Source organism: Molothrus aeneus, chromosome 18 (genome assembly GCF_037042795.1).
Source record: "Molothrus aeneus isolate 106 chromosome 18, BPBGC_Maene_1.0, whole genome shotgun sequence".
In the NCBI taxonomy this organism is placed as follows: domain Eukaryota; kingdom Metazoa; phylum Chordata; class Aves; order Passeriformes; family Icteridae; genus Molothrus; species Molothrus aeneus.
Window position 1 is genome coordinate 10,432,364 of NC_089663.1, and position 26,583 is coordinate 10,458,946.

Below are 26,583 nucleotides of genomic sequence, written 5' to 3' on the forward strand. Positions count from 1 at the left end.
CATAAGCCTTGTATGAAAATCAGATGATGTAAATTGCATTATCAAAAGTCTCAAAGTCCCATTTTGGAGTGATCTTGTGAATCTGTTGAAGCTGATGTACTTCCTGTATCATTTACCCAAATTAGTGCTCATTTCCCTTACCAAAGACTGAGGCAAAATCCCAGACAGACCATGCATGCTTTTAAAGCAAATTGGGAACTGTGGGATCAGGGAGAAACTAAAACTTCAGCAGGAAAAGGCTTTTCATCAGCAAAACTGATGACACTGACTCGTCCTGATTGCTACAAGACAGACTCAGAGCTGTAGGGCCATATCAAAGGCAAAAACAACAAAAAAAAGCATTTTCGTGTTAAACTGTGGGATCTGAGGAGCAAGACATGCAACATCAAGTACATCACAGCTTGTCTTTTGTGGTGGTATCTTTGTTATTAACTCTGAAAATGCAAAAATTCATTCTCTTTTCCCTCCATTTCTGCAGCTTGTTGTCACTTAGTGGAAAATCCACCCAGTTTAGTTCAAGAAAATCAAAAGCCAACTGTTGTAGAAAGTGATTCCATCTAGAACAGGAAACAAACTTATTTTTGAGGCAGCAGAACACACAACAGGAGGTGGTTATTTTAAATGTGTAATATGTGGTTTAGGAATTAATATTCATAATCGCTTGGAGAAGTTAATTAAAGAAGGCTTATTAGGTATAAGGAGCTCAGTACAACATCCATTCAAGTGTAATTATGATGTGAATTCCTTTCAGGTGAACTTTTCCTGGCTCCAGTGGTCAAAGTGCTACTGCAGAGCTGTTCCTTTGCCTTTAGTCAGAGGCCCTGGCAGATGTGATTTGTCCTGCAGCATTTTAACAAGCTCTTCGGGAGCCTGCAATTAGCCAGAAACATTTATTTCATGATCTCTATGAGTGCTGCCTGCAATTAAAAAGCCCCCACAAAACAAACAGCCCTGGATGCCATTCTCCATGGCAGCTTTGTCTCTCACATTCCCCTTCCCACATTTATATTTATTTATTAAATGAGAGAAGGACAGTTTTACAGCATAAAGATGGGCCAAAAATTGTGTTTGAGGGTGGATGAAATGAGGCACTCTGGAACATGGCCAGAAGCCCTTTGGATACCAAATCCCTTTGGACACTGGATCCAGAGTATCAGAAAATGCTTGGCTCATGGCTTTCCTTGAGCTTGCCACAGCTTTAATGACTTTGCTGAGCTCCACTGTTGTTTGCTGGAAGGAGAAAAGTTGTCTGTAAATTACTTAAAACTCTGAGTTTTCCAGTCCCAGGCTGGGTATTAAACCATAAATATATTTTTGTGTCACGCTTTATTTGTTTTCTGTTCCAGCTTGGTTTCCAGTTTTATTTAGAAGTGCCAAAAAAGCCTCTTTCTTCTGTCTGAAATGATGAGGAGGAGACTTTTAGGGTTTTTAACTACAGCAGCAACTTGAAGTATTTTGAGAAAGGTGTAGCTAAGTGCAAAATGATAAAATTTAAGAGAGAAAAAAGCAGGGGAGGGAGAGAGCGTAAGAGAACTCTTGGTGGATTGGAATAAACTGGTTGGCCAGTTGGTTTGTTTGTTTATTTGAAGAGCTCCAAAACTAGAACAAGCACGTTCTTGTTACACAATATTTGTGACCTGTCAGTTTTCATAGAAGGGCTCTAAACCCCTGGGACCCTCCAACTTTGCAGTTCTTTTGAACTTTTTAGCAAAATTGCCTCGATTACAGAAAAAAGCTCCAGAGGAGAGGGGAATGTTTGTTTTCCAAGCTACTCTTTTGTGTGTGTATCTTTCTTTACAATCTGTGGTGTTGTTGTTGTTTATTGAAAGCTTAAAAATCCCCGTCAGCAACCCCCAAACCTGGGTTTGGTGTGAGGATGCTGACTCAGCCATATCAGGCTCACAGAATCCCGCAGCAGTGGGGTGGGAAGGGATCTCTGGAGATTCCCCAGTCCAAACCCCTGCCAAGGCAGGGTCACCTGCAGCAGGTGACACAGGGAAATGTCCTGAGAGAGAGACTCCACACTGTCCCTGGGCAGCTGTCCCTGTCCGTTGCCATCCTCCATGGATAGGGCTTCATGGGATTCCATGTGTTTTAGTCTTTCGGTCGATCCCGCGTCTTTCGGTCGATCCCGCGTCTTTTGGTTTATGGCCATCACTCCACACCCCGAGATGGACACAGCACCACTCGCCTCTTCTTTAGCCCCAAAAATTAAAAACATCCCTCCCACCTGCCACAGAAAACAGCTGATCTACAAATCACACCACAACCATACAAGATTTTAATTTTTTCCCCTTTAAAGGCCTCTATAAACACCCCCTTTCCCCTTGGCAGATCCTGACCTTCGAGACCAAGAACCCCACGGAGCTGGCGGAGCGCTTGCGCTCGGTGTGCGGCAACCAGAGCAACGCGTACGCGCGGCTGCTGGAGTACCGGCTGAACGCCCTGCGCGGGCTCTGGAACGCCCAGCGCCAGCTGGCCCTGGAGGAGCAGCACGACCGCGACAGCTCCGGCGACGAGGAGGCCCTGGCCCTGCTCAAGCGCCAGGGGTTGTTACAGCAGCCGGAGCAGGCGCCCTTCACCTCCCGCATGGGGCTGCTGCTGGTGTTCCCGCTGATCCAGTCGCAGAGCAGGACGGACCCTTCCCTGTGTAACATCACCGCTGAGGTGCTGCTGAACTGCCTTCGGGACTGCCAGCCCCTGAGCCTGACCAAGGAACCGGCCGACTGCCTCAACGGCATCGAGGCCCTGCTCTGCTCCTGGCTCGAGGACGCGGCGCCCTCCGGCCAGCACATCCCCTACAAGCAGAAGGAAAACGCTGCTGCTGCCCTGGTTGCCTTGGCTTGTGCAAGGTAAGGGGGCTGAAGTGACAGAGAATCGTGGGATTGTAAGAATCTGTGTCTCTTGGGCTGTTGTTTGAGTCCACTCCAGCTGGCTATGGACCCTTGTCTCATGTCCTGGCTAGATGGTGACAGTGGAGGGGTGACAGTCCCCCTCTTTTGGGGCTCCGCAGAATCCCAGCTACCAGTGGGATTTTGCTCCAATAGGGAGTAAAAAGGCCACAGCAGCAGCACAGGCCTGGGGTGGCACTGGGTTACTTTATTTGATGTTACACTCCCCAGTCACCAAAAACTATTGTGACTCCACAAGAATTAATTTCAAAATTAATTATCAAAGGTCGCTGCCGCCTGCAGACCCTCACAGGGTGTAACCCGACGTGCATTTATCTACCTTTTGATTTGGAAAAATTGGAATTCCTATTACAAACAAATGAAAATTTGCAAATTTCTCTCGATAGCTATCCTGGCCAGCTTTCAATCCATTATCCTGAACACAAGGTATTTAGAGATTCCTTACATTTGGCCCCAAAATCTTTCAAAAGTCACGCTCCCATCAGAAACGCCATCACAGTGTTCACCAGTGGCTCAGGCAACTCCCATAAATCAGGGTTCACTTGGAGATACTTGGACAGTCAACAGCAGTAAGGGTCCCAAGCAATGAGCTGGGGCAAGCAACAGCTTATAAAGGGGGGCCGGTCTCAAGGGAGGATATACAATGTTCAACGAATCAAAAGCACTGGGGGTGGAACACAAGGGCAAGGAACACAAAGGAGAAAAACTGCTTGGGACAGGAGGGGTTAACAACTGGTTGTGGGAGGAAGGGGTTTGAAATTTGGCAGAAAAGTAGCTAAGTTACAATGAGATAAACCAACACCTGGCTCAAATGAATAACAAAGACAAGTCTGTGTCACTCTAAAAGCAGGGGGGGAAAAAAGCCCAAAAAACTACCAAACAACAAATCAAACAATAACCTGTGAAATAAAAACACACTGCAATGGACCCTGGCCCACAGGGTCTTACATGGACAAAGCAAAAGACAGAAACGCTCTTCTCCACGTGGGGACCAGTGTCCTGTCTGTTGGCTTGGGAAGGGACACTTCAGGCTCTGGTGACCTCCCAGGTGGGATAAAGAGGGCGTTGCCTTCGTGCCCCTCGGGACTTTTCCCTGGCCCCCATTCCCTGGGTATAAGAGGACCACAGCCAAGGGGATAGCATTGAGGAGGGGCAAGGGGAGGGGTAACCAGGGGTACAGCACAGGGGGGTGCATGTGATGGGAGAAGGGAAATGATGACAATCTACCTGATGTAACATGCTCAGGACAAATTTCAAATCACCCAGTGCACAACAACAACTAAATGAACTATTCAGTGCAATACAACAGGACTGGTAAGATTGGATGTAACACCCTGGAGTTCTTCAATTCAAGAGTTCAGCTGAGGTTCTTGAGGTTTGGTGTAAGGCGAAATCCCAACCAGATGTTCTCTAAGGGGTCACAAGCACACAAAAGTTTACTGGGAAAATAGAATTAAAGAACTTTGGCCATGATTCACCATTTACCATACCCCCAAATTCCACATCCATGGTTTTTGAGCCCTTCCAGGATGGTGACTCCAGCACCCCTGGGCAATGCTGTGGTTGGTGTTCATTCTCTCTTCCCATTGAAACAAATCAGAAATGATCTGACTGCACTGGTGATAGTTATTTTTAGCTTGCACCAGCCTTTCTCTTTCTGATATTTAAATATTGGGTTGGAAAGGGTGAAACTGCTAAGCTTTTTTTTTTTGCATGTGTTTAGCATATGCAAAAGCAGAAGGATTTGGGTTAGCAATGCCTCGTGTGCACATTGCTGCTTCCACTGCAGTGAGCTGCTCTAGGAATGGTTCCAAATGTGTTTATCAGGGAGAAAATTGTCTCCTTTTCCCTTTGTCCTGCACCTTTCTTTGGCTGGAGAAGGTGGAACTGCCAGGTTTCAGGGCAACTCCTTTCAGATTTGATTTCAGTGTTGTCTCTCAAATGTCTGGAGGTATTTTTTAAATTTTGTTGCCAGTGAAGAGTTCAACCATTGTAGATTAAAATACCCCTTGTCCTGCATGGGTTTGGCATCAGGTGATTGAGGACAAATTGGACATATTTGCTTTTAATCAAAACCTACTATTTTGAGAGAATAGGGCTTGGGGAGAGGGAGAGGAAATACAAAACCTCTGCAAAGCCCCATGATATGGCTTTAAAGTCACAAGGAGCCTTTTGGACATATTGGTTTGAATGTTTCTCCAGGTCACAGCCTTGTCTGTGAAGTTTAACTCTCATTTAAGATGATGGAGTTCCCAGGATATGGCATGATTTGCTTTAGGAAAAGGTTTATTCAAATGAAACCTACTTAATTTCTAGTGCACTTGTTTTAATGAAGTCAATGAGAAATTTATGGTATGTGGCAAATTATTCTGTCCTGACAACTGCCTTATCTGAAAGGCAATGTACTTGAACATAGCTCAGAGAAATTGGATTTGATAAACACAATCTCATTTCTTTTTTTTTTCCCCAGATGTCAATTTGCAGGAAATGTGGGATGTTCTGTTGCAGCTGAGCTAAATTTCAAGTAGAGCTTTTGAACTTCAGGTTGATCTTTTATTTTCTTTGCAAGTCTGCCTTGCATTGCTTAGAGACTTGAAATATCCCATTGTGCTTTGTTCACCTCTGAAAGCCTCACACTTTTCCTTTAAATATCTGAGTCATGTGTTGAAGAAAAAACCTTGAAAATGAGACCATTATTGACATTCCTAGTTGCAATCTTGGGTGCTTCTTATTGCTAAAAATAAAACCACAGGGTAAATATTGCTTTAAATAATTAATTGAGGTGCTTTAATGTGTTTGGTGTCAATTTTCTCCAGGCTGAGGTTTATCAGTGAAAGCAAAGAGCTGAAGATATCACTGGGGAAAACAGGGATTGGGCTGTGGAGGAGGGAAATTTGGGAGCTGAGTGACCACATGTGACAGCAAAAGGTTGGATTCAGCAGAGTGCAGGGCAAGGACCTCTGCAGCTGATCACTCCTGTTTGTGGAGAAAGCAGCTCATACCTGACCTGAGACACAGCCAAATTCTCCTGCTTAGGTGGGCTGTGATGGCTAGAAACAAATATCACATCTTCCAGAAAATGGCCTTGACCTTTAAAACAGAAACTGTAAAATACAGATTTTTAAAGAGGTCTGGATCTTCTAAAATTTGGAGTTGTGAGGGGAGACCTCATCCCAATGCACAACTTCCTCAGGAGGGGCAGTGCAGGGGCAGGAGCCAGGGAACAGCTGGAGCTGTGTCAGGGGGGTTTAGGTTGGAGATCAGGGGAAGGTGCTGGGCACTGCCCAGGCTCCCCAGGGAATGGGCACGGTCCTGAGGCTGCCAGAGCTCCAGGAGTGCTTGGACAAAGCTCTCAGGGACAGCCTGGCATTGTTGGGTGTCTGTGCAGGGCCAGGAGCTGGATGATGATCCCTGTGGTTCCTTCCCACTTAGGATATTCCATGACTCTGTGAAAAGAAGTCAGAATCTTGGTAAGAAATGGATGAGTCTGGTCTTTCCTATTTGAGTCAGGAAAGGCATCTCCAGGTGGGAGTGCAGCAGCCCTTGCTCACACTTGGCCTCAGCCAGGAAGATCCATGGGTTGCACTGGAGATCTGAATGTGATGAATCAGCTACAAGAAATCCTGAGAGAGCTGCCTCAGGAGCAAGGTTGAGGTGTTTTATCAGGTGCCTGGACTGCCTTTATGAACCTGTTGTTGATAGCCCAGCCTGTGGCTGCTGCTCTCCTCCCCACTGGGGCTTCAGCCTCTTCCAAAAAAAGGTGGAATTTAGGCCAGAGATTCCCCAGCATTCTGCCTGTCCCCCTCCCTTCCTCCTTCCTCTTCCTCCCCAAAGGATGAACATCCTCCAGGAAGGAGATGCCAGTTAGCAAAGAAGCTGATGCCATGTTGTGGCTGTGGGTGTTCTCCATGGCTGCTGTTGTGTGTGTTCAGTCTGGCTTCAATAGACATCTTTAATTCATGTTTTTCTTGTCCTTTTAGAGGGTCGCTGAAAACCTTTGTTCATACAGTGCATCTATTACAGAAACAGACTGAGCTGGGGTCCCTGCCTGTGGCTGATGTTCTCTACAGGTTTGTAGAACTTTTCTCTTTATCAGCTTTTCCAGCAGCTCTGAAAATGTGTTTAGTGCATGTAGGGAGGAATGGCTTTAAAAGTGATTAAAAGGCTTTAGAGTTATTGAAAGCTTTAGGGAAGATTTAGTCATGTGCAGAAGACATTCGAAAATCAAACCTAAAAGCATTGATTGGATTTTGGGTGTTTTGTTTTTATTTTTTCATTAAATATTGATGATTCCTTAAAATGACTTATGAACTCTGACAGAATAATTACTTTAAATACATCACGGTCTTAACTTTTAATTTAGCTCATTTTTCCTACTGCTATTCCTTATAAAATTGTATTTTATTTTCTGCTTAAAGGTTGTTGCTCCTGGAGGGAGGCCCTGGATCCCCCTCCTGCCTGCTTGGAGGGAAGCACATCGTGTCCTGGGGCTTTGAGGACATGTTACCTGCCCCTGATGCCAACACTGGTGCCAGCAGTGAGAATAAAGGTGAATTATTTCATCCCTGTCACCATCAGCAGAGGAGGACAGGATGCTTTAAGTGCTGATAATTGTTTAAAAACCAATGTAAAACTTTAGAGTTGGGGCTCAAAAACTGTTGCTGGAGAGCAGCTGCTGCTTTCACCTGTCAGGCTGTGGGAAGCAGTCCAGAGCAGTTGATCCAGTGACCCTGCCTGACTCCAGTGGGAATTCTTCAGAGGGGTCAGACAGAGTTTGGATATTATCCCCTCGTTAGAGCATAATCACTGCCCTGTGCACTCTCCCTGTGTTCAATAGTCAGCTATCAGTAGCACAGCAAGTTTATTTTTAGAAGTACAAGTTCATTGTTGTGTTTTTCCCCTCTTCCCTACTCTGCTTTTGTTTCTACCCGGTTGAGTTTGAAGGTTGTTTTTTTTTTAATGCTTTCTTTTGTATTTCTTTTTCCTGAATTCATTCTCAGTTTTTACTGCTTTGTTTGCTTACTATTTTTGTAATAAATAAGAGTTCGCATGGTTTTAGAAATATTAGTTCAAGCTTTGATGACTTTTAATGCAATCCATAGGAGTTTAAAAATCTGAGTTGTTATTTTACCTGCAGATTTATTGGAGACATCTCTTTTTAGGTGTTTAGGCAGGAGAGTGAGTGGACTTTTCCTTCCTGAGCTGAGTGTCCAGATCCTGTGAAATTCAATAGATTGACTGGACTTGTGTCCCATCTTGATTATTAATAATTACTGCTCTGTGTTTCAAATACATTTTGTCTTAATTGAGGTGTTCAGAAGTGGAAGGAGACCTGAGCAGCTTTAGGATTTGACAAATCACAGAGTTTGGCAGAAAAGAGATCAAGGGTCAATGTTAGATTCTTCTTCCCTCTCACACTGAGTGAGACCATCTGGGCACCTCTGAGGCTTAAAGATGTGAAAAAACCGCTGGGTCTGCTGGGCTGTGCCTGTGCTCCAGCAGCTCTTAGAGCACCAAATAATAAATTTAGTATTAAAAAAGGGTTGGTAGTGAGCTGCCATGAGCACGTGCTGGTTTCCCTGGGCTGGAGCCCCCAGGGAGAATTCCCAGCTGCAGAGTTACAGAGCTGCTCTCTGCTGTCCTCGCTCCTGCTGCAGATGCAGACCTGGGCCGGTGCCTTGCAGCCGATGGGCTCTACCTGTACACCACCAACTCCGTGGGCAGGGGAATCAGCAAACTGGGCTCAGGCCTGCATGGAACCCTGAGGTAAGGGACACTTCAGTGCTGCCTCTTCTGCAGAGCTGCTGAAACCCAAAGGTTCCTGATTTGGGAAGCCTCTCCCAGGTGTTGGGAGGATACGGAGCTTGGAAGGAGATGATCTCTAAGGTCTCTCCCAGCTCAAACCAATCTGTGATTCCATGATACTGTGAATTTTCATTAAATGCTATTTTAATGTGTTGGGTTTCTCATCTGAAATTCTTCTTGAGTGTGTTTTGTCTAAAATTAAAGAACAAGTTGAGGTTGGAAGGGGCCTGTAGAGGCCGTTAGTTCAACCTCCACAGCAGCGGAGTTTTAAATTCAGTTTGAATTTTTAATGTCTAGTATGTTGGGTGATTCTCTGCTGAGAGGGATATACTACAGACCAGTTCTGTGACTTCTTATTTATAGCTGAGTTTGTGAGTGTTTGTTTGCTAATTATGTCATTCATTAAGTAATTAGTGCAGCTGTGACTCACTGTACCTCCTTGCTTCTTCATCGCTCGAAAACCACGAGGCTTTTTACGCTTAAAGCCTTTCACAACAAAAATTGCTGACTTGAATAAGTTCAGTCAAAGTTCAACACTGTGGTTGCATTGTGGTTGTTATTTGAAATAAAAGCCAAAGAAGCAGGGCAGGGTTGATGGAGTTTGAACATCCTGGTGGGTTTTTTCCAGGGGGTTTGTGTACTGCCGGAACGAGGAGCTGGAGACGGGCTGGGTGGCTTTTGGCAACGGCAAACTCCTCCATCGGCCCGTGTCCTTTGATAGCAAACCTCACTACCTGTTCCAGCTCGTGGATCAACATACCCTGCAGGTAAAGGGGACAGGAACAAAGCAGGCTGAATGAATCACACTCATTTTAGCTTTAATTGGTTTTAGCCTTGAAGTTTCTTGTTTTGTGAAAACTGCGTTTTTCTAACCCCGCCTTGATGTGACTCTGTGGTGAATGTGGAAGTTATGGTAGAGATGTTACTGTTTCAATGTGTCTTCTATATAAATATATGTATTTATCTCTAATTACACTGTTCTGTATCATGGGGTACTGGTAGAGCTTGTTCAGCCTGGAGGAGACTGAGGGGAGACCTCAGCCCAATCCACAGCTTCCTCAGGAGGGGCAGCTCCGGTCTCTGCTCTCTGTGAGCAGGGACAGGACCCAGGGAGCAGCTGGAGCTGTGTCAGAACAGGCTTAGGTTGGGTATCAGGGGAAGGTTCTTCCTCCAGAAGGTGCTGGGCACTGCCCAGGCTCCCCAGGGAATGCTCAAGGCTGACAGAACTCCAGGGGCGTTTGGACAATGCTCCCAAGGATGCCCAGGATGGGATTGTTGGGGTGTCTGCAGTGCCAGAGTTTGATAATGATCCCTGTGGGTCCCTTCCCATCCAGGATATTCCATGATTCCAGTGTGGTCACATCTTAAAGCAATCAAACAACAGCAAAATGCACTTTGATTTAAATCAAGAATGTGTTCTTCCTGAACAGCTCTTTGTTCTTCCCCTGTCCCAGAATTCAGGTGTTGTTTCAGATCTGGTTGTGATTTGTGGATAAACAAGTTTGTAAAACTGGGGTAGTTTGTTTACTTTGGGGTTTTTCCTGCTGTGGTTTTAAGGATGGATACACACATTCATGTCCAGTGTGTTTCCTGATGCTGAGAATGTTTAGTTCCCCTTTTCCTCTCAAGTTTCAAATGATGTTTAAGAGAAGTTGCAGAAAGTAGGTGACTCAATAGGAAGTGTATTTTCCTTGTGGTACTGTGGGTTTGTTCTCCATCATTAGAGAGGAGATGATCCTTTTATTTTTAGATAGGTTAAATTTGAGATCTATGAGCTGGTTTGGATATTTGGCAAGTATCACAGAATAGCTGCTGGTAATAAATCAATGTAATGCTACTACTAAGTCCAATATTAAGCCTCTTCTGCACTAACTGCATTTGATCTCTATTTATTTTTCATACTGTTCATACTTGTAAGGCCAAACTGCAAAATCTGACCTGTTAAGATGCTTTCTGTCTCATAGGTATGTCAGATAATCCCAATGCCAGTAAATCACTTCCCAGTTGGCAGCACTATGACCACCGTGCATCTTTCTTCAGATGGAACCTTTTTCTACTGGATTTGGTCTCCTGCAAGCCTCAACGAAAAAACCCCCAAAGGCCACTCTGTCTTTATGGATATTTTTGAAATTATAGTAAGCAAATTGTGTGTTTTCTATGCTTGATGTTGGTAGCATAACCCAGTTTAATTAAATATCAGCATTTTTTAATTGACATATTAGGTTTGGATATTTATGGGCGTGATCTGAATGGATTTATGTGAAATAACTGAACAGAGCAGAAGGTGAACTGTCCAATTCCATCTCCAGAGGATGATTATATTTAGCAATATGAGTTCTCTTGTAGCATAAAATGTGGTTTTTATGTCTGTATTTCTGCTCAGCAGAGGAGGATGGAGTGGGATGGTGGAGCTGGAATTGGGAGGCTGTAGTAGTACAACTCATGGAAAATCTCTAACACTCTAAATCACATCTTCATTAAGAGATGCATTCTGCAGTAAAACATCCCCTGAACATCATGGTCTGAAGAAATCATTGCTCACACTTTTTGCCTGGAAAAATGATTGAGCCAAACACCACTAAGAAAATACAAGAGGATTATATATTTTTAAGCAGAGTTTCCTAAATAAACTCAAGTCTAGACAAGCAATTCTGTCTTTAAGAACAAGCATAAATAGAAGATACCCTATTAAATATCTCAAAGATGTTAGATATCTTCTTTTAAATTATTCTATTGAACCACGAAGTCACAAACAAACAAATATTCCTGTCTTGTTTTCACAACTTTGCTTTTGCAAGAACTTCTGTCAGCAAAGTTTCACTTTGTATTCCTGCATGATGCAATTTGGGTGATCTCTCAGCTATAGATTTCAATATCTAAAGTATTTTTCCCCCCCATTTTACCAGGTAGAAAATGGCATTTGTATAGCAAATCCTCTGCAGGAAAGAATTATCCTGATGAGGAAAGAGGGGGAATCTGCCAAGAGCATCAATGAGATGCTGCTGAGCCGCCTGTCCCGGTACCGCGCCTCCCCCTCGGCCACCCTGGCTGCTCTCACGGGCTCCACCATCTCCAACACCCTCAAGGAGGACCAGGCAGGTCAGAAACACTTCCCTTTTCATTTCTTAACAAGCACAGCATCCATCCTGCTCATTACTGACCTCTTAGCACAGCTTTAAAAAAAAAACACAACTGATTTTTGTCCTTTTTCCCTCAAATATGCAGTTGGAAGATCCTCAGAGTATTTGCTTAATGCTGGAATTATGAGTTCCTTTGTTGAATTAGGATTGTGAGGAAACTTTAGGGATAGAAAAGAAGAAGTTTAGGGATGGGAAATTGGAAGAATTTTCCAATTCCATTATTGCATTAGTTTGGGGAATCTGGTAGTTGCATTTCTCTGCTTCCAGCTCAACTGGGCTTCTAAACTGGTGTGTAAAAATGGCCTGCAGGTTAGAAAATGGAATGGTTGCTTCACCAGTCACTGGAATATTACAGATCTTTGGTGATTTTGCACTTTTTCGAGGTCATTCGCACAATGTTTGGGTATTCTTTTGTGGGAACAACCCAAGTTAATGAGGGAATCTTGAATTGAGCTGCACTGATGGCTTTCAGGATGATCTGGAGCTTTGTTAGATTTGTCTGAAATTTTATCCAGTTTATCTTGAATTATTTCTCTTCTTCCTTCACAAGTACACGAGTTTTCTTTTTTCAATTTGAAACAATTGAAGGTATTTCCATAAAAATAAATTATACATGAAATGGTTCTGCTTCCAGGGAATTTGGCAAGGAGTTAGCTCAGAGAGCTATTTTAAAGGTTGTGTTTTGCCATTTAACAACTCAAGTGCTACAGAAAAAGGAGAGTAAGTGGCTATTCTTGGCTAATTCTTGAGTCAGCACTCAAAAAGTGTTGATCAGCTGTTGCAGGAAGGAGATCATTTGGGCTGTCTACGTTTCATGAGGAGCAGGAGAACTTAAAATAGTAAATGCATAGTGAATCTCAAGTGATCTCTGGATGAGAGGAGACCATTTGGCTCCAAATGCTTTCAATGTAATTATCACCACACAATTCTTAATAGTTTTGGTTATACCTAACTTTTAATTTATTTTATTTGGAAGTTGTTTTCTTTAGTTGAATAACCCATGAAACTCTGTAACCTTGTGGGGATTGATGGTGAACGTGTGAGGTTGAGAGGCCACAGAGAAGTCATGGATGCCCCAATCCCTGGAAATGCTCAGGGATTCATGGAGCTCTGAGCAACCTGGTCCCATGGAAGGGCTGTCCCTGTCCACGAGGTTGGGATGGGATGCTCTTGATCCAAACCATTCTGCAATTCTGTAGAACCCTCTTAACAAACCTTCTAAACAGGGATTCCTTTGACGCCCCGAGCAGAGCTCTGCCTTGTCCTGCAGAAGTGCAGTTTGTGACCTTTCTGTGGTGCACATTGCAGCTGCCAACACGAGCTGTGGGCTGCCCCTGAAGATGCTGAGGAAGACCCCAATCTACACCTGTGGCACTTACCTGGTGATGCTGGTGCCACCCCCGGGGGGCTCGGGCAGCTCGGCCACGCGCTCGCTCTTCGGGGGCACCAGCGCTTTGTCCTCCTTAAAAAGTAAGTCAGGGCTGTTGGTGGCAGACTGGGAGTCCTTGGCAGCCTGGAATGCAATAAACTGCTCAGGAATTGATTGGAGCTGTGTTTCTGTGTAGTTCTTGCCTCCAGCCTGGTGTTCAACATCTCGGATGGGCAGTTCACCAGCAGGGCAGATCTCATCGATGCTGCGGGCAGCTCGCTCGGACGGGGGGCTCTGGTGCCAGGCCTTGGTAAGGAATAGATCAGTCCTTCAGATCCTGGATGATCCATCTGGGATTGACATTGCAGTCAGCAACTCTGCACTGGGGTGGGGTAAAATCAACTTTTAAAGCAGATAGTTTGGATTTACGATGCCTATAAAGATGCTTCAGTCTGGTTTTCTGCTAAATTGATGTGTGAAATATTTTCCTTCTCTCAGGTGCTTGTTATGATACAATGAATAACATGATCTGGACGTGCTCCAATGATTATATTGATCAGTGGTGCAATCCTGGGAACCAGGCATTCCACTGTGTGTGCCAGAGGCTGGGAGTGAGTCACGTCATCGCAGAGCCCAAAGGTGAGGGGAGCCCAGGAGTCAGCACTTTGTACAAAGGGGAAGTGGAACAGGAGTGGCAGAGAATAAACAGACAGAAACTGCCTTGCTGTTAACAGCTGAGTTAATTCCTGAAAAGAGTGGTAAATATTGGTCATGGTTTAGCTTTCATTTAAGAGAGGGAAAAGTACAAAGTGACGTGTGGGGAAGATTCCAGATTCTTGCTGCCTTCAGCACAATAAAAAGGTGATTTGGGTAATCCTTTTATGCCCTGAAGTTGATTTATTGCATCTTAGAAGCAAAGGCTGATAATGCAGTCTGTGTCTATAGACAGCATTGGAACTCTCCTCTCCTTGCAGGGGATGCAACAACCACAAATGAGGTCATTAACCAGTTACTGCACCATGTTGGTGCCATGTGCATCCACCAACTCAACCTCCTGGCAGCCAGCAACAACCTCCCCATCAGCAATTTTCTGGGCAAGCAGCATCCCATTGAAGCCCATCACCTGAGCAGCATCTGTGACATTATGGAGAAGGCCATGGTCAATGGAGACACCTGCATCATCCGCTGCATCCTCGTTGTCTTCCAGGTACAGAACCTGAAATGGGCTTCAAAACTCACATGGAAAAATGAAAAACTTGGATTGGAGCCACTGGTTTCATTTTTATTTAATTTTTTTTTTCTCCATTGGAATCCATGTAATGGAGGTTGAATTAGCAGTGGCTTTGCAATATTTTATATATTCTTTTAAGAGCCCTGATTTAAATACAATCTCTATAGATTAAAATAAAACACAGAGAGGTTATATCCTTCTTTCTTTATATTTCCCTCTCTCCATTTTTTTGATTCAAAATCAGATTCTGACTCTCAGATTTCTAGACCCACACAAATAGTTTGAGAAACTGACTGCAGAAAATAAGTTCATGTAAGTAATGTGTCTATTTTTAATATTAATATTTTTGTCTTTAATTTTTCTTAGGTGGTTTTTAAATTTTTCTTCAGCCCCCAAACTGAAAGGAACAGAGACATTGTCAGAAGGTCTGGGCTGTTGCTGTGGCAGTTACTGATGGCCCCAAGGGATCAGATCTGCTCTGAAATCCAGAAGGAAGTTTGTCTGGCTATTAGGTGAATATCAACTTAACTTAGAATTTAGTTTCTTTGAAATACAGTGACAGATGAACATTCACATTGTATTTAGTTTAATTTTACATTAATATCAGGAAATGTAGTGTGATGGATTTTAAGACATAATATGATAGAATTATTACAGTTTGTGTCTGTGGGAGAAGAGATACAACGTGTTGGTCTTGATGAAATAACAAGTAGCAATTACTTTCTTTTAATTTGTTTCTTTTTTACTTGCTTTCTTCAGGATTTTTTTTTAATATTGATTATAAAATAATTGCTAAATTCAAGCAGAGTTTCTTTGAACGAGTTCCTTATTTGGCTGCTGTGGTGTTCAGGGAAAGGCACGGCTGGTGTTGGCAGCTCTCACCTCAGTGGTAACACTGGAGTGAGTTCTCCTGAACAAAAGGAACATCAGGAGAAGCAGAATTAATGATGCTGGAGGGGTTAATAATGCTGGAGGGGTTAATGATACTGGAGCAATGCTCTGAGACTGAAGGCCCAGGGGAAAAAAAGAAGTGTGGTTGTATCTCCTGAAAAGGAGATAATGGAAACCTCAGGGCCAAGGAATGCTGGCTCCAGTGTGCCAAGGACAAACAGAACCTGCATTTTCCAGTGGGAAGTGCTCCAGAGGTTGAGAACAAAACCTTTTGAAGACCAACCTGAATTTTCTTGGTGTGAATCACAACCTCCCAAATTTCTGTGGCTCTGTGCAGCTCCTGAGTGAAGCACAGTTTGGCTCAGGAGGGTCACCTGGGATTTCCAGGGCTGTGCTCTCTGCCAGGGAAAAGTGCCTCTACCTTGCAATACCTGTGTGTTCCTGTGCCTTGTGAAGCAGCTCCAGGGTGGGCACTGGGTGATGTTTCCTTCCTCCTGTGTCCTTCTTGGGGGATTCTGGTGCCAGTGGAGCCCTCAAAGGGAGCTGGAAATGTGTGATAACTTTTCCTGAGGTTTCTATCAGAGCGGATCAGCATGAGCCAGAGGGAAGGAAGCTGCACTAATCTCTGCTCACAGTGTGAAGCTGAAAAACATCTCAGTTTTCTTTTCTTGTTACTGAAAAAGAAAAGGGAAAGGAAATGGCAAAGTTGCATAATGATTTCAGCACTTCACACAGGCATGAAGTGCTCCTCTGAAGTGATTGTGATCTCAATGGGGAAATCCACACAGAAAGGACAGAGTTCATCACAAGTTAGAGGGAAAAAGTCTCCACATGGAATGTTCCTGCAGAGCTGGGGTGTTCCTGAAATGCTCTTTCCAGAATCTTCTGTGTCATTTAAGACTTCTACAGAGCCAGTCTCCAAAAAGTACAAAACTGTAGCAGTAGTGATTCCTTGATTATTGTGTTTGTGTTTTCCTCTGTTCTTAGCACAGAGGAGCCTCAGCTCTTACCCCATCACCAGAGTTTTTGGGGGTTTTCTCTGGGCCATGATCATTTTTCCTGACACCTCTGTTTCCTAAACTGATTGTGCTGCCTTGTGTGCAAGTGATGAATGGGGAGTTTTCCAGAGGGAAGCAAATAGCTCTTGGAGAAACTTTAGACCTAAACAATAAAATATAATTGATTACAAGAGATTCCTGGAGAAAACAGCTGCTTATGTTCTAATATTGATGTTAAAATCTGGAGGATGCTCTTGTAAGCCTTTACACAGACATTGTAAATGTTCCATCAGATGCTGAGTGTGTGGTGCCATTTGTCACATGTCCACTGAAATGGTTTTGTTCACTTCTAAATCCATCAAGTAATGCATGATTTTATTTTTTCCTTAGCTCTGGTTTAAATATCCTGTATCCTGGAGAAGCAGAAATCAATAATTTATTGAAATTGGTCTTAACTGAAGGTGAGAATGTCTTATTGCCAGGTGAGAGTGGGGTTTTTCTGAGAACAAAAAATCCAAGTACATCTCAGGCTTAGAGGGAGAACAATGTGGGATACTGAGCACTACTCTGCTTTAAATCCATGCTTTTGTAGGAAATTATGGGATGCTCCAAAAGGCTGCATGGCCTAGGGTAGGTCAGGTGGGGAAAAGGAATATTTGCAAGTACCCAGTGATCAGAGGTGATGTTAGACCTCAGTGGAGGGGGAACAATGTCCTTGAGTTCAGCAGGAAATGGGAATCTGGTCTTGAAGCAGCTGATGCTCAGTAATTTGTTACCTCACAGGAAAATGTTGGAGCTCAGTGCTGGGAATTTCCAATTTTCCCAGTGCCACGGGCAGGGAAAGTGCTCCCAGTCTGCTCACCCTGGGAATGCAGCCATTCCCGAGCTCTAGTCTGGGTTAAATGAGATATTGGGGAAGTAAAATCTCTTCTGGAAAATGCAGCTTTGCAAAAGTTTATTTCCCTTCCAGGAGAGAGGAACAGTGGCCTCTCCCAGCTCCGGGATGTTATCCTGACCAATTTAGCTGAGCAGCTGCAGAACAACAGATTTGGAAGTGAAGATGATGATCACTATAGGTAAAAAGCCTCTGTTTATAGGGTGTTTTTCTGTTACTTGCTTGAGGTGAACTTGCAGGAACTTCTGTTGGAATTGCTTGGTGTGTTCCTGCAGTGTGACCTGAATGCTGTTTGTGTCTGGGGGGGAAGATTTCAGTAGGGTAGGGGAGAGATTTGATGTTTTAGGGCAAATTTCAGATGCTTCCGTACCCAGCCTGGGTTTGGAATTTCTTGTTCCTTGCCATGTTCATGGTAAATTGGAATGATCATTTCATAAAGATGATTTTATAGCATTTCTCTGTATGTCATAGGTGACTTTCCAGCAGTAAAATTGCCAATCTCAAGTACCTGTACAAGTTGGGAGGAGTCTTTTCTAGGAGCCATAAGAAATCACAGATTCACACCAGCACAGTGCAGCAACCCCTTGGAAATCTGTTGTACTTGTTAAACATTTCAGCCATGGGTTTTTTTTGTGTCTGAAGTTGAAGTTTGATCCTTGTTTAGGTTTCCCATATCTGGGATCCAGCTTGCAGAGTGAGCTGAGCTGTACAAAATGCACAATAATTAATGATTTACATTTTCCACCTTTCTTGCCTCTCCTGAAGACTCAATGATGAGCTCTTGCACTACATCCTCAAGATTGTTGTCCGAGAATCTTGTGTCTTAATCACCAAGTGCCAAACTGTATCTAAAGATGACTTTCAAAGGCTTCTTTCAACTGTGCCTGTAAGTAAAATGTGTTTTGATAAAAGTAAATCTGCCTTTGGCTGTTTTTCCTCCTTGAATCCATCCTGTTCACTGAGTACCAGGAGGTGAAACGTTTATAATGGCGTCTTAAGAAATCCAGGAGAAGAATTGTCTTTTGTGCTGTGCAGGGAAGAAAAGAATAATTTCTCACAACAAAGGAAATAGTTCAGTAATGCTGGAATGGGTTTATACATAGATTTATTTTCTGGTTGCTGTTCAGTTTTAAAGCAAAGTTTGTGGATCTCAGTATTCAACAGAGCTTAAAGAATCCAAGGTGCAGTTGTGTGTTGTGGTTCATACAGGCTGAAAGAGTTACCAGAGACAGGATTGAAGTGAAGCTGACATTTGATGGTAAAACTGTGGGCAGGTGTTTTCAGCAGGATCAGCTCCCTGGGACAGGCAGGTTGAGCTTCCATAGAAACGCTGGGAGGGGCCAGGATGTCCTGGCCTGTGGGGATGAGGAGTGGCATGGAACCATCACCTTCAGAGTGGGAATTGCATTTATCTCTCTGGTGGCACAATCTTTTCAGAATTAATTAATCCTTAGAGCTCCTGAATGTTGCTGAAATGTTCCAAACCTGAACAAAGTTATGCTGCCTCTTTATGGTTTTGTGAGTTACTTCACAAAATTCAGCATTTTGCAACCGGTTTCTTTCCTTAAATGTATCAAATTATTTCTTTGTTCTTTCTTTTCTTCTTCCTCAACCTTTTTTATTCCTCTCTCCAACTTCCAAGTCTGACGCTTGCCTGACTCAGGGTTGATGAAGGGTTTGGATAATGCAAAGTTTTACTTATTTGTGTTCAAGGCTGCATCCTCGTGCTTGCGGTACCTGATGGCTGTGCAGAACCACCTCCTCAGTAACACTATTTTGATTAAACCTGATGACAATGATGACAGTGACAGCTCCTTGCAGGGAGAGACATTGAAGGTACAGGTAAACACCAAGTTTTATTCTAGTATGGCTCTCTCCAGTCAGTGTGCCTGTGACACCTTGTTCCTGCAGTGCATTTGCTGTTTGCTGGGGGTTCTTTTCCTTTTGATAGAGTTAAATAGCTGGAGAACAGGGAAAACCAGTCCAGAGGAAAATCTGCAGTTATTCTGTGTTCAGGATTCCAGCTTGCAGTCCCTATTATCAGTGAGAGCAGACACTTCCCTTCCTAAATATATGTATAATGAGATTTTAAGTATATTTTAATTAGTATGTGCTGGAAGGATTCCTGGCACAGGAATTTCCTTTCCTGGGCATGTTACCCCAGACTCTTTTTCCTCCCCAAATCACTCAGGTGGTCCTTGAAAAAAATATTATTAAATAAATAGAAAAGGGGTTTCTTACTTGCCTTACCTGGCTATTGCATTTTTGCAGTTTAAACAAAGCTTGTGTACAGCCACTTCCATCATTTATCTGAAATAGAGAGACTAAAGTTTGTGGCAAGGAAGCTGTTAGAGGACAGGCTTTGGTTGGTAGAAGTTTATTTAAATGCTGCATTTCCCACTGCTTCATCCAACTCCCAGGTTTGCCCTGGAGTGCAGGTTGTCTAATGATGATGATAATAATAATAATGATAATAGTAATAATAGTAATAATAGTAATAATAGTAATAATAGTAATAATAATAATAATAATAATAATAATAATAATAATAATAATAATAATAATAATAATAATAATAATAATAATTCCCTAATGGAATTGATTCCCGAATTTCTGGTATTTTGCTGAGCCAGTTTTCTCTGCTGCTCTTTGAGGCTGTGTGTGTTTGTGAGCTGCTGCAGTTAGAAGTGATTTGTTCAGGCTCATTGAGTAAATGCTAAATATTGGAGTATTTTTCTTGTCTCGCTGTTCACGCCGTGTTCATTGTTCAGTTTCTCTCTCTGCAGTGCTCCTCATCCCTGCTAGGACATTGTGTCACCAGTCCTGTACCTTGGCTGGCTCTCAGCTCTCTCCTGTGCTGGACTTGGGGCTTCCTTCCCTCTAGAAACTGGATGTGCATCCTGTAAAACATGCACCTAGTTTCTCCCAGCACTTTGGGGCTTAACATTAATCAAATTTAAGTCTTGGATGAATCTCCTGCTGCAGGCCTGCCAGGTCACATTATCATTCTTTTCATTTGGAAATCCATCTTTTTGTTCTGTTGTCCTTTTTTGGAGGGATTCTCTAAGAATTTAAGTATCCTGTAACTCTTTTTTTTCACTCAGGAACTCAAGACCAGCATTTTGTCTCTTGCCACACAAATTCTCACAGGATGTGATGAAGTCTTAGAAATGCTGCAACAAGTCACTACAGCACTAATTAACAGTGACATTTCTGACAGGGAGCAAAGGTAAGACAAGTGGGAGGATCCTAATTTGGAAACAGGGACCTGCTGCTCTTTGTGATTTATTGTACAAGCACAGTTAGCACTGATTATTCTTTATCACTTCAGATTTGAGCTTTGAATGCACAGAAACTGTTTCTTCCTGTAGCAATTGTTAAGCACTCAGCTGGTGGAGAATTTAGAATCACTCTCTCTGTCAGTCCTGATCATCTGTAGGTTGATATTTCTGTAGGAACCTCAAATTGAGAAGGTTTTAGTCAATTATAATGGTATTTATGAGTAGGATACCTGGAAGTAAACTGCAATTAGCTGGGAATACTGTTAGCTAGAACAATCTGTTTATTTTTATATTTCTGATTATTACATCCCCAGTAGCTGCATTAGATATTCATGCATGACAATCCCTGGGTGTTGTTTTATATCCCACATATTCCATCACCTACCTTTCCCTGTCTCCCCTCCTCTTAAAAATCCACCTTGGGAATGGGGTGGAAACAAAACTTTTCTCTCCTCAAACAAACAACTCCCTGTCCCAGCTGTGTTCCAGGTTTCACTTTCTGCTTCTCTGTGCCTGCAAGATTAGTTGTGTTTATTGACAACACACAATTCCTGGGTGATATTTTCATATGAGTTCGTGTTCAAATATATTTTTGTAGCTGCAGATCCTTTTCAAGTCCTTTGAGCTCCATGTGCTGGGAGCTGATATCCACACTGGTGCATTTGTGTTTGATGGGGACTTTCATCCTGTGCCCAGGGGAGCTTATCCTTCTCTGAGTAATTATTAAACTGTTGATTTACTGTCTCTGCTCTCAGATTGTTCAGTAAAAATTGTCAGCAATTCAAGGTCACTGGCACTTGGGAGAAGTTGTAGTGGTTTCAAGATTGTTTTGGGGATTTTGTTAACATAATACAAACATTCTCTGCTGAATTTTGAGTTGCTGTTACAAGATGAAACAGAAGTGACTAAAAGCAGAAGTGCTGCTCTATGCAAAGAGTTGTTCCTCTGTAACTTTGGCTCTCCTTCCAGGTTAAAAGGCCTGGAGCAGATCACAAAGGCCACCATGCTTGGCCACCTGCTGCCTGTGCTGCTGACATCCCTGATGCACCCAAACCTGCAGACCCTGACCATGGCTGATGCCCTGATGCCTCAGCTGGTGCAGCTGGTCCTTTACACCAGCCAGGTAGGGGCTCTGTGCCACCCTGGGCTGCCCAAATGCTGCTCAGCTTCCTCCAGACACTCACCCACACCAGAGTTCAGCTTCCTCAACAGCTGCCAGAGCTGCTGGTGCTGAATGTTCCATTTGACTGCTCCAGGAGCTACTCAATCATGATTTATTGTCAATAACAATGATAATTGTTAATTATTTCAGTAATGAGCTCTTAAAATGCTTTACAGTTTGCATGTCCCTAACACTGTGTATTTTGGGCCACAGACTGCACTGCTGCTTAAAACCCAGTCTCCAGTTTTCTCAGAACTGAACAGTTCCCCCAGTTGTGCTCCAGAGCAGAAAGGGAAGCAGTTACCTGATGAGAGGTGATTTTCTTTACATTTGGGTCTTTTCATGGGATAAACTGCACTGTAATGTCTGTTTGACCATTGCTGTGAGATAAAGCAGCAGTTTTTAATTTGAATTAAGTTTTTTAAGTGTGCTGGAATGATTTCTAAGGCTGTCTCAGTTTTATATAAGCTTCTGCAAAAGGCAGTTAGTTCCAAATTTTGTTCTCTATATAGAATTAAATTATTAATAACTTCAGGTTGTTTACACAGAGTATGGTTTGTTCTGGTTTTTTTCCTCATCTCAAGCATTAGAAATTAAATCTAAATGTTTCTCACACAATAAATTAGGCTAGGGAGGACCATCAGGAGAAAATGTAAATTGCTCTGGCAGCATGAGATACAGAATTAAAACCATTGCAAAGCTATTAAATGGTTTAATTTACAGAGAAATAACATTTTTAACTCCTGCATTTAAATGCTGTGTCTCAGCTCAAAGTTTTCCAGCTCTTGCTTAGGAACAGAAACAAACAGCTAAAATCAAATAAAAATGCTTATTTGCAGCATTGGAGAATTTGCAATACTAAGGAATTTGTGATAATGGGATTTTTTTGTGAATAAGAGTACATGTAATGTATGAATAATGATGATAATATATATAAAACATGAATTCCCTCAATACAATAATGCCTAAAACCAGCAGTCAGTTCCTTGTCTCTGTGTGTCAATACTGAGAGGTGATTTTTAAATGCTTTATTGAATGACAGAAATCTCTGTGCTGTATTTTAGGCCCAATTTCTCACTCTATTTTCAGGATGCTGGAAGAGAAGGAAGAGCCAGGATTCCTGACTGGTTTGAAGATCCCTGCTCCCTGGGCTGCTGGCAAGACTGTGGAGACAGTGCATCCTGTCAGGGATAACTACAAATTCAAGGAGACTGTCCACATCCCAGGAGCCCGCTGTTTGTATCTTAGATTTGACAACAGATGCTCCTCCCAGTATGATTATGACAAGGTAAGCAAGGCCCAGCTCAGCACCTCTGCAGTGAGGGAATTCCCTCCAAAAAAATTGGGAGTTCTGCCATGGGACAAATGTGGGAGGCTCCAAGGACTGGAGGGGTTGAGGGATGGTTTGGGTTGGTTTTTCCCCTTGGAAATTCTATCAGTTCTGGTTTTTTAAAAAAATTATTTCAGGCTGGCTAGACTGTCCAAGTTTGAGTTTTCTCATTTTTACTCGTGTTCAGTTTTCTTTATTTCCTAAATTTTAATCCAACTGCCTCCTTTGATCAGCAAAGTTGGTTTAAACTGGGCAGAGCTGGAGAGGTTCCTTTTTCCCTGATGATAAAGAGCTTGTTTACCTGGGTTAATAGGAACAAATATTTTAATTTTAAGAAAACAACCAATAGCACTTATCCACTTTGTGTTATCTGCTTATGCTTCTTGCTGAGTGCTGCTGTTTATTCTTTGGCATAGAGCAAGTCCTGATGCTCATAAATAACTGATGGGAGTATCTTTAATTAGTAATGGGTTACATTAATATTGAACTCCCCCAAAAAACCCTGATCCCACCAAAGTCATGACAAAAGTTTGGCTTTGCTGGGAGCAGGATCAGCCCCTCACTGCTAGGGAAGGAGTTTGTTCTCTGCCTCAGGGCTGGCAGTCAGGATTGCCCCTGCTCTGCTCCCAGCCCTGCTGTGTGAGCAGGGACCAAGGCCCTGCAGTCCCTGTGTGCCTCAGTTTCCCCATCTGTAAAATGGGGATAATAATACTTAACCCTGCTGCCCTCACCGAGCCTGTGAGGATCGGTTCACGTGCATGGAGCGCTTCGAGAGTCGAAAGCGCGGTGGAAGTGCTAAGTATTATTATTATTATTAGGTTTTCTTGTTTTTCTCTTACAGTCTAACAGTGTATTTTATGTTTTGAAGTTGGTGATCTATGCTGGTCCTAGCACAAACAGTAGGAAGGTTGCTGAGTATGGAGGCAATACACTGGGATATGGCAGCCGTAGTGTCTTAGGAACGGGGTGGCCCAAGGACTTAGTGAAGGTACAGTATTCCCATCCCCCCCTCTTTCCCATAGAAAATCCCCTTTGGAAACCATGCCCAGCCCATTTTACCCTCATGGCTATGCATTCCAAGCTTTTAAATGTACAGTTATCCATGATGAGATCCCTGCTCAGTGAACTGTGGTGTCCTTGGGGGAGAGCTTTAAACTCGGCTCTGTGTTCTGTGTGATGCTTCCCTTGGAGTTTGTTTTGTGTCTTCCTGGAGTTCCTGATGGAGGTGTTTGAGTCCTGCAGTCTCTAATGGCATTGCTCTTCTCCTAAGTACACCCTCCTAGGAGCAGTTCTAGGCAGATTCTCTTAAAGTCAATTTTTTTTAATAATAACCCCCAAATATATCAAGTAGCAAATGTAACAAATAAAATCCAGCCATTTCTGTTGGATTTTAAAATTTCATTGGTGCTTTTGGCAGTAAAGCTAAGAAGAATCTCTTAAACTTCTTGAAACCTCAGCATTTCAATGCTTTGCCAGTGTGTCCCCTCACACACTCCGCAGCGTGATTTTATTTTTGTTTAATATATATTTGTGCTGCTACATTGTCCCACGCTAAAACTGGGCTTATTTACGTAACAAAAACATTGTAGAAAGAAATCAAGAGGTAATAAACTGGAAAGCAATTTCAGACAAGAACTCTGTTGTTCACAATTAAGGGAATTTGGTTTATTTTTCACACATAGGTTTTGATGCTGTTCTTTTAGCAAGCTCCTTTATTAATTTGTTGTCATTTCTCTAATTGAAGAGCTTGTCTGTCTTCCTTCAGGAAGAGAATTATTAATTATTGCCTGGTTTCTTGCAGACAAACAGTGAAAATCAAGGCTAAATAACACACTAATTTCTGCTTTTTTACAGCTATGGTGGTTCTTTTTGTTTTACTGCAGTCAGCCAGCAGCAAAATTAAGTTTTCCACTAAAAGACACCTTTACGAAAAGGAAAAAAAAAATTAAATCAGAATATTTAGATAGAGATTAAAAAACCCCCAGATAACTGTCATTAAAAGTCATCATCACTTGTGTGAAAAACCCATTTGTTTGCCTCAATCATGAAATCTGTTTTCTTTTTTCCCCCTCCCTGCTGTGGATGTGTGAAGGTGGAAGGAGACACAGTCACGTTCTCCTTCGAGATGCGGAGCGGGCGCGAGCACAACACCCCGGACAAAGCCATGTGGGGCTTTGCCTGCACTGTCCGAGCACAGGTATCCAGGGAGGGAATCCCAGGGCAGAGCTTCAGCTTCCACTGCCTCCTGCCTGCCACAGCACGTTCCAGATCCATGGAAATGTGCTCCCAGCTTGGCACTTGGAGATGGAGACCAGGACTGCCTGGTTTGGGCAGTGAGACAGATCGGGTGTTGGCAATGAAAGGAAGCTGAGTTTGGGATGCAGAGATCCCTGTGGATGGGCTGGCACTTGGATGTGGTGGTGTTTGCAAGGGTCTTAGGATGAGGGAGGAGATGAGAATGTTGACTCTATGTTTCAGAAGGTTTGATTTATTATTTTATGATAATATATTATATTAAAATTATACTAAAGAATAGAAGAAAGGATTTCATCAGAAGGCTGGCAAGGAATAGAAGAATAATGATAACAAAGGCTTGTGACTGACTGAGCCTGCTGGGCTGTGATTGGCCATTAATTAGAAACAACCACATGAGCCAATCCCAGATGCACCTGTTGCATTCCACAGCAGCAGATAACCATTGTTCACATTTTGTTCCTGAGGCCTCTCAGCTTCTCAGGAGAAAAAATCCTAAGGAAAGGATTTTTCAGAAAATATCATGGCTACACTTAGGGATTCATGGAGATAGTTGTTATCAAATGTGTCTTACCTATCTCCTGAAGCCACTCCAGGATTTCTTTGTAACAACCTGAAAATCAGAGAAGTCTTGAGGAAATAATGATTCCAGCCCACGAAGAAGAGAGGGGAGGGATTCTGGGATCAAACACAGGGAATCTTGAATCCCACTACAAGTTGGGGTGACTGAACCAAAAATAACTTCACCTGTTCCTTCTTGGTTCAGGAAAGTAATGTTTAAATCCCTTACTTCATGTCTGGAGTTGTTCTTACAAGTTGCTGTTAATTGTTAAGCATTTTTTGTTTAAGAGTTAAGAAGGATATCGAGCTATATCTTACATTTAGAAGATTATATATAAAATCTCCTATCTTGAATCTATTGGAAAGGACTTCCTGGTGTATTGCTTGAACTTCTCCCTGTTCCTGCTACAGGAATCCTCAGAGGATGTGTCAGGAGGTTTGCCATTCCTGGTTGACCTGGCCCTGGGCCTCTCTGTGCTGGCCTGTTCCATGCTGAGGATTTTGTACAATGGGCCAGAAATTACCAAAGATGAAGAAACCTGTCAAGAGCTCTTAAGATCTAAACTTTTACAAAGGTAAATGAAAAATCAATTTTAATCTGAGTGGTTTTTTCTGAGGGGAAGTGACTTCTCATTTTCAAGTCTTGTGCTTTAAAGTGATGTTTGGATCATTTTTCCTGTAGTTTGTGTTACCTAAAACTGAGTGAATATTCTCCAAAACATAATGGGGGGTTTTAGAGTAAAAGGAGGGTTGGG

At 42.9% G+C, this 26,583-nt stretch overlaps 1 protein-coding gene across 1 annotated transcript in view; it reads left to right on the forward strand.

The window, feature by feature from the left end:
• Nucleotides 1-2,589: 2,589 nt before the first annotated feature.
• Nucleotides 2,590-26,583, forward strand: part of HECTD4 (HECT domain E3 ubiquitin protein ligase 4) — a 57,005-nt gene continuing 33,011 nt past the window's right edge. The window contains exons 1-23 of the mRNA XM_066562325.1: nt 2,590-2,852; nt 6,893-6,982; nt 7,331-7,461; nt 8,570-8,678; nt 9,346-9,484; nt 10,682-10,852; nt 11,624-11,816; nt 13,166-13,327; nt 13,423-13,536; nt 13,725-13,865; nt 14,201-14,433; nt 14,824-14,969; nt 16,737-16,807; nt 17,317-17,422; nt 18,007-18,127; nt 18,955-19,083; nt 20,346-20,470; nt 21,492-21,645; nt 21,898-21,998; nt 22,774-22,972; nt 23,883-24,002; nt 25,107-25,211; nt 26,240-26,403. Coding sequence (XP_066418422.1) covers nt 2,590-2,852; nt 6,893-6,982; nt 7,331-7,461; nt 8,570-8,678; nt 9,346-9,484; nt 10,682-10,852; nt 11,624-11,816; nt 13,166-13,327; nt 13,423-13,536; nt 13,725-13,865; nt 14,201-14,433; nt 14,824-14,969; nt 16,737-16,807; nt 17,317-17,422; nt 18,007-18,127; nt 18,955-19,083; nt 20,346-20,470; nt 21,492-21,645; nt 21,898-21,998; nt 22,774-22,972; nt 23,883-24,002; nt 25,107-25,211; nt 26,240-26,403 — 3,287 coding nt within the window. The remainder of the gene's footprint in view (nt 2,853-6,892; nt 6,983-7,330; nt 7,462-8,569; nt 8,679-9,345; nt 9,485-10,681; nt 10,853-11,623; nt 11,817-13,165; nt 13,328-13,422; nt 13,537-13,724; nt 13,866-14,200; nt 14,434-14,823; nt 14,970-16,736; nt 16,808-17,316; nt 17,423-18,006; nt 18,128-18,954; nt 19,084-20,345; nt 20,471-21,491; nt 21,646-21,897; nt 21,999-22,773; nt 22,973-23,882; nt 24,003-25,106; nt 25,212-26,239; nt 26,404-26,583) is intronic.